The sequence below is a fragment of the Notothenia rossii genome (assembly GCF_949606895.1).
Source record: "Notothenia rossii genome assembly, chromosome: 7".
Classification (NCBI taxonomy): domain Eukaryota; kingdom Metazoa; phylum Chordata; class Actinopteri; order Perciformes; family Nototheniidae; genus Notothenia; species Notothenia rossii.
In genome coordinates, this window is record NC_136905.1 from 33171827 (window position 1) to 33179713 (window position 7887).

Here is a 7887-nt window from a genome sequence, read left to right on the forward strand (position 1 = left end):
AATGGATCATTATAAAAAGATCAACTCAAAGTCAAACCCAATACACATGATGATAGATATGTTTTACAACATTTAAATAAATAAATAATATTGCAAATATGAGTTCAAAACCCTCAAAACATTTGACACGGAGAGTTGAATTGGGGGATTTCAAGCTCAGGTCTGTCATATTTAAGACCAAGATGATGTCAGTTAGGATAGGTATAGGCAAAGAATCCCCCAGAGAAAAAACTTCCCCTCTGCTTAGCTAACATAGCTGAGCTTTCCATGGCACCCTCCTCCTCCTCCTGTGTCGAGGAGGGAGACATGCAAATTTATCTTCTTCTGCTCCAGACCCAGACCCTGAATTCTCAGAAGCGGGCACAACTCCTCAAAGTCACAACAACAAAAGCAGAGGGACAGAACAATCCAGTTAGAGCTTGAACCTGGGGCAAAATGCATGCATCCATGTTCTTCTTACTCATGGGACTGGAGCTTTGAAACTGTTGATTTTGACTAAAGAAAACAGGAAGCTTCTGCAAACAATATTGGACAGTATTTTGTCCTTATTGAGCCATCGGAAACACAATGAAGACGTAACACAGGTAATTCTTGGAAAATTGGATTGTGACCTGTTTAACATACAGTAGGCTACAGGTTATTATCTATGAATATAACTTGTAGTCAACCAATATATGATTGTATTGCTGGACATACATTTTGCTGTGTATTTCTAGAATTGTTCATTTTTATTGTAATAATTGTTATTCTTTTTGTTATGTTTTTATCATTAATACGATTATTATTGTTGCTGGTTAAGTTGCTGGGTTATTCATTGTAGAATTAGTATTCATTTATGTTTTTGTCAATACATTTGATCATTATCAGTTTCTAAAACTGAGGTCGTTGTCTTGTGGTTTTGACAGCTCTAAACCCCGCCCATCTAAAATACATCAAGCTCCCCAGGCTAAAGTCAAAACAGGCCGGAACATGTGTTTATATAACTTCTTAAGTTATGTTGAAGATAGATTCATATTTACCGATTATATTTTTATCAGAGCGATATGTGGGGTATTGCTTTTTAATTTTCACAATGGTGCTTTGCGTTACATAATCAAACCGTTTGCAGTATATTTATTAATTCAGCTTTTAGTTTGATAAGTTAACCGGATATCTCGCTGTTAATGTTAGTTCTTGACGCTCCTGTCTGTCCGTCCACCTCCACTCTCGACCTCCAATGTTGCCTTCCGCTCAGTCGTCACAAATAATCCTACGACAAGATTGCATCAACAAAACGCTGAAGGATAATAACTCTGGCCGGTTCACCACGTCCATGGCAGTTATCCTTTTCTCTTCTAGTAACCCCACCACTCTTTAAAAATTCCGCCTAAAAAGAAAAAGCGTTCTGTCCCCTCTTTTGGGTTTTCAGCTAACGTAAGTAACGTTAACGTAGCTAACCGCGCTGTTAGCATGCAATGAGCTTGTTTATGAATTAACCGTGTAATGTAGCCAACAATACATGCTAGCTGAAATTAGTGAAAGATAGCGTAACAGTTGGTAGAATTTATATTGATTAAATTAGTTACAAATTGTTTTTTAAACAATATTCACCTCCTTTGTTGCTTGGCAGTTAACGCTAATGCTAACCGTTACAAATGAAGGCAACATGACCTGTTAGCAAGCTAGCTAGCCACCTGTATGTCAGAAATGTTAAATGTGGTTTGAATGAGTAGAAGGAGGATGCTTGGTGTTTGTCTAATCACCCCGAATGAGTTTGAAAATACTATTGTGAATGAACTCAGTGACAATATAAATGCATTATGTTAATTACTAAAAGGGACTATGATCCCAACTAGGAAAGGGTAAGATTTGAAACATTAACAAACAGCAATAATAACGGAAAAACGTGTTCCATACAAAGTAAACCATTAACTTATACCAAAATGCAAACCCAATGCTCTGCTTCTATTGGCTTTTAACCCTCAGCACTTTTCCAGTTTGATTAATGCTTCTTCAACCATTTTACAGATTTAATTGTATAAAAACGTCCTTAATGTTAGGATAGACTGACTGGAGCATTGTGGGGAAAGTTGCTCCCCTGGTCAGAGCTGCTTCTGTGTCAGTAATTGAGTCCTTTGTGCTCTCTTTTCATCTGTTCTTTTGCAGGTGTACAATAATTACCCAGAAGATCTAGGGTCATCGCTTCACCGAGAGCCATTTGACTTCAACGCGGAGCCACCTTGGGATCCTAGCTGATAGTGGACGGGTTCAAACCAGGACTCATCCATGTGAGTAACACAGGTGTGAATAAAGAATAAATGCATCATCTTTGACTTAATAGATAGTATTCTAGAAACATGCAGTATAAAACCTGTTTGTTTTAGCACTTGTGTACACGTGTCAGTCGTTTTGTACTAATGCATTGTGACAAATGTTTTCACCAGACTTCTTGACAGAAAGAACAAAACAAACAGGCTATATTTATTTTAGATTCTACATTTAAGATCTATTTTCACCACTTCTATTAAAATAACAGGACAATGCTTTTTGTGATGTAGTTCTTCTTTTACTCTCATTTAGCCGCAGATATTACGATATTCATATTGCTAATCGTAACTGGATTTTAGTGAAGTTCTCTCTGCAGGATAATGTCACCGTAAACCAGCGTTTCTCAACGTGTGGGGCGCAGAGATAGGATAAGTGGGACGCGATGAACGGGAGTTTTTTATTTTTTAAAGGTTTTTTTGGACCTCAGGACGGAATCGAACCTGGGTCCTCGCGGGCGTTAGTGGACTGTTACAGCCGGAGACTCGCAGCGGCGGTGGACTTTCACAGCGCCGGAGCCTCGTGGCGGCGGTTGCAGGTACCGGCGCAGCGGCGCTGTGAAAGTCCACGGCCCACCTATGTCAGAGCCAGCGGCCAACCAAAGGCAGCGGCCCACCGGGAAAAGTCCCGAATCTCCCGATGGCCAATCCGAGCCTGCTCACACACACACAACTGAAACCAAAATCATTTACAGCGTTGCAGTCGGGAAGAAAAGCAATGTGGAGCGGCACCTCACCACTTCACAAGGAGTTTAACCGTGAAACTTTTCGAAATCCCGTTTGTGTCCCCCCACTTTACAAATAGGCCTATGTTTATTATAATTTTTTAATGCAAGCCGTCATCGCCACGGAGGAGCACACAGCGTCTGAGAGAGAGCGAGAGAGCTAGAGAGAGCACACATTTATCTATTTAATATAGCCTAGGTGTAAAAAATAAAGTAAGAAATCATTCCAATGTGTGCTATAGGACAGTAAAAAAAATAAAAAAGTTTAAAAGGGGAGTTATTAGTAAAATATGCATAAATAAAAAGAAAGAATGCTAACTTGGTAACATAAGATAAGAATAAACAAGTTTAAATGATTTGTTATTGGTTTTGATCATATTCTAAAGATGTTTGGATTATTGAAAAGTATACAGCTCCCTTTCAGTGTGTTGAGAGCTGTATCCATAAATTCATTTTTTGCTCAAAGTGCACCAGATTGAGGCATTTCACTTCAACATTAAAAAGAAAAAAACCCGGGGATGCATGCCCCCGGACCCCCCTAGAGGAGGTGAGGTCCATCCCCAAATAAAGCAGGTTAAAATAATTAAATTGCATACATTTTCTTTGAGTAAACATTGAAAACGGGTCCCACAGACCCAAACAGCACACAAAGGTTAAAGGTAAGCATATCATAATATTCAAATGTGCTAAATATATACAGAGCAAAAAAACAAAAAAAGAGGAGTAAAAGTAGCTCACGACTTGTTTTATTTTTTGAAAGTAGCTCTCCTCCTAAATGTTGGAGACCCCTGTTCTAGAACGATACATTCGACAATTTTAAGCTTGACCTACCATTTTATTGGAGCGATGAGGAACAGGTGGGGCTTGAAAAGGCCCACCTGTTCAAAGTGGGGAATGACAGAAAAAGTTTGAGAACCACTGCTGTAAACCATAAACTGATCATTAACCGACTGTATGATGCCATTAACATCATCACTTATTTCAAGAGAGTAATGTTATCACCGACTTGCCCTTGTCCCTCTGTCAGTTCATGTGTGTCAGACTCTAAACAAATACATCTGCACAATATTTTTTATAAAACTGATCAGATTTTGGGGGAGTCATAAGCACAATGCCCTTTTTTTGACAGTAGCCCCGCCCTGTCTCAGATGCTTCAGGCTTTCTAGGCCCATTGTTTTCTCACTATTTAACCTCCCTAACCTACAGCCATGTCCCATATAGTCCACCCAGACTGCTGTGCTTCTCTGATTTGTTTTTTTGTGCAACATAATTGAAAGTAAAGTTGTGACATCAACGCCGCCAGTATTGTACTTTATTTAATGCCTTCAAAAAGAACTTTCACGGGTCACCAGTTCCGGGATTAATGGTGATTGTTGGGAGTAATTGATGGTAAAGTGAATGAACTCTGTGCCCCAGACTCTGTTTTGACAGTGGCTCTTTAGAAGAATAGGCCTCTTCCACAATGCTGTCCTGTAACATGCAGCCTGCGCTGTGCTCTGATTGGATACTCCCTGAAAATGACTTGTTTTATTTGCCGATCTCGTATATAATATCTTGGTTCCAGCTTCTCTATAAACTAGCTGGACAACATCATTTGAAATGCATTATCCATATATGATTGAATTGTTTGTGAATGTTGTGTTGACTCTTCTCGTTTTCTTGTACAGTTTGTTGCTAAAGTCTAGGAACCCAGGGGCTCAAGAGGGTGTGAGAAAGTATACTTCGGACTAGCCAAGTTCTTTATGCCTTTCGGATTAGAAGAAAACGGTTGAGAGGATGAAAGGAATCGCTGATGAACCGCAGTATTCTGTCGGTCTGCTGGAGGGAGGCGCAGCCCTCTGTGACGTGATTGACAATCATATTTATGAACAATCTCTGGTAAGGGCCTCACTGCAGCAACATGTACATTTAGCACACACTTGTAAACCTGCATTTCGTACTTTTCAAAACAGCTTTTATTCTATTCTATTGGCCTGTTTACATGTGGTAAGTCACAATCTGACAGACTTTAGCGAAAGCTTGGAGTTTGTATTTTTACTCATTCATTGACATGTATTTTTATTTCCTCCTCAGACTGAGAAGAATGCATTCTTTGTAGCAGACCTGGGAGTAATAATGAGGCAGCATGTTCGCTGGCGAACCCACATGGCCCAAATTAGACCCTACTATGCTGTCAGATGCAACAGCAGCCCAGCTGTTATTGAGGTTCTTGCTGCCCTCGGCGCCGGATTCATTTGTACCAACAAGGTACTTTACCATAAACTGGTTGTGTCACTGTAGTGGGTTCAGGTTTATCCACAGGAAACATGTTAGATACAAAGATAGTACTGTACTGGTAGATCTATATTGTTATTTATATAGTGTACTTATTTTAACATTTTAATTTTGTCTAATGTTGCTTATTGCAAGGGTTCCCAAAGTGGGGGTCGCGAGACCCCGAGTGGGGGTTGCGAGATGATTACAAAATAAAAATGGAAAATAAAAAAAAATTAAAAAAAATTGATTGATCTTTTTTGTAATTTAAAAAAAAAAAAATTCTTCATAACAACGTTTGCATAGCCATTTTCAGGGGCGGACTAGCCATCTGTATAATTTCCCCGCAACGAGGCTCCCCCTTTGACAATCCACTAGCGCAGTGTTTCTCAAACTTTTTCATACCAAGGACCACTTAACCAATAAAAAACACTCACGGACCACCTAACTCCACAAATATCCAAAAACAATAGGCCTGCTTACCCATTCCAACAGTACATAACAAATTACAGCCTAATAATGACAGCTTAACCTTCTCTATATCGCCTCATTCACACATTAAATCAACAATACAAATACAACTAGAGACTAAAAGCATTTAGTTCAAATTTATTATGAAATGTAGACTACATTTATTATGTAGTATTATTTTAAACATGAGTTTATGTCCGAGACTCACAGATTGTTGGCTACTGAGAGATATGCAAAATACACCGCATGTAGTACGACACAAACCTCAACTGTGGATTTTCAAAACAAAATATAATAAAAATATGGTCGCAGGCCCAAGTTTAACTCTCTGAGGCCTGCATGGTCTGTCTCCAAAATAAAAAAACGTTTATGCAGCCCCAACAACAGCCTCTGATCATCAACTGACTTCATGCAATGCTTCATCAGATGCATATATTAGATAATAATCTCTATCTCACTCCTAAAACATCTAAATCTACTTTCAGCATGGATAAATGTTCATAAAATACATCCATTGTTTGTTCGATATGCTTCTTGAAATCCTAAAAAACACATCGTTTTTCTAGAACAGATTACAAATCGCCTGAAAATGGTACAAACAAGTGTCAACATGCTTGACGGAGGTGTTGCGCTGGGTTATATCATGCAATCGAAAGTGAAACTTAAGCTCGCTCCATTGCGGAGATATTCCCACGAGAGTGTGGAAAACTGAAATGAATTCACTAGCCCCCACTAGCCCCCGCCTGGCTTATTGCACTAGTTTTATCTATGTTTTAACATCTTGTTTCAGTTTTTTTTGCTGTCTTTTAGCCATGTTGTCATTGTAAATAAGAATTTGCTCCCAATTGACTTAGCTGGTTAAACAGAGGTAAAAAAAAAAATCAGTCATAAAAGGGAGTTTAAAACAAATCTGTTCAATATTTTAGCACTTCTTCTCCTACGAGAGCCTGTCTACCTTTTTTATGTATTCTTTATTTTGTCTGTATTTTTTATTTTGTCTGTATTAAACCATGCAGGATGTACCTGGTATGATCATATGTCTATTAACTAGCCCACTTACACATAATAATGGAATAATGATCTGTATCTTTTGTGTTACAGTCTGAGCTTGAGTTGGTGCAGAGCCATGGTATTCCCTCTGAAGATATCATCTACAGCGGTGTTTGCAAACAAGTGTCCCAGATTAAATACGCTGCTAAAAACGGCATTGACCTCTTGGTGTGTGATAATGAAGCCGAGCTGCGCAAGATTACTCGCTACCACCCCAATGCCAAGTAAGAGCTCAAAGAGTGTTAGTACTGGTGCCAGTGATCATGTGACCTGAAAGCTTCTAGTTTAACATTGTCAGGTAATTGGCTTTGTGCAATCATATGACCTTTTAGGAGTCATTAGAATCTGTCTTGCAGGATTTCCCTTTTTTAAATACATTCTTCTTCCACTTTGGGTTTGCCAATAACAAAATCTTTGCCAAATCAAGCTTAAAAAATGTATTTGGTCTCAGATGCAATATTTTGTGATTTAATGTGCGTGCCGTCAACTCATTCTGATTTTGAACCACTTATTTATTTTTGTCTGATTTCTTGTTTTGTCAGCAAACCACTAACACAGATTGTTTTTTTAATAAAGGCTGCTGCTACAAGTTTCAACAGAAGCTTCCAGCCAGGGCGACGAGATGAGCATGGCGTTCGGCTGTTCCCTCAAGGACTGCAGGCGCCTGCTGGAGAAGGCCAAGGAGCTGGGGGTGCAGGTGGCGGGGGGGGGGGGGGGGGGGGGGGGGGGGGGGGGGGGGGGGGGGGGGGGGGGGGGGGGGGGGGGGGGGGGGGGGGGGGGGGGGGGGGGGGGGGGGGGGGGGGGGGGGGGGGGGGGGGGGGGGGGGGGGGGGGGGGGGGGGGGGGGGGGGGGGGGGGGGGGGGGGGGGGGGGGGGGGGGGGGGGGGGGGGGGGGGAGTCAGGTGAGGCCTGAAAATGACTGTCTGGTTATGACGCACTTTGAAGAAACATACTGATATGTGGAATGACAGCAGCTTTCTTTACCTCAGCTCTCTCTGGATCAAAGATGAAGTCTAACCTGCTACTGGATAACGTTTTAACTCCTTGTGAAGATTTTACATTTTGATCATTAACTTTCCCTCTCAT

At 40.6% G+C, this 7887-nt stretch overlaps 1 protein-coding gene across 1 annotated transcript in view; it reads left to right on the top strand.

Annotated features, from left to right (window-relative positions):
* Positions 1–1059: 1059 nt before the first annotated feature.
* LOC307046370 (antizyme inhibitor 1-like) overlaps positions 1060–7887 on the top strand; it is a 15393-nt gene continuing 8565 nt past the window's right edge. The window contains exons 1-6 of the mRNA XM_079692768.1: positions 1060–1413; positions 2146–2267; positions 4696–4906; positions 5102–5275; positions 6854–7026; positions 7379–7703. Of these exons, the coding sequence (XP_079548894.1) occupies positions 4805–4906; positions 5102–5275; positions 6854–7026; positions 7379–7703 (774 nt within the window). The 5' untranslated portion in view covers positions 1060–1413; positions 2146–2267; positions 4696–4804. The remainder of the gene's footprint in view (positions 1414–2145; positions 2268–4695; positions 4907–5101; positions 5276–6853; positions 7027–7378; positions 7704–7887) is intronic.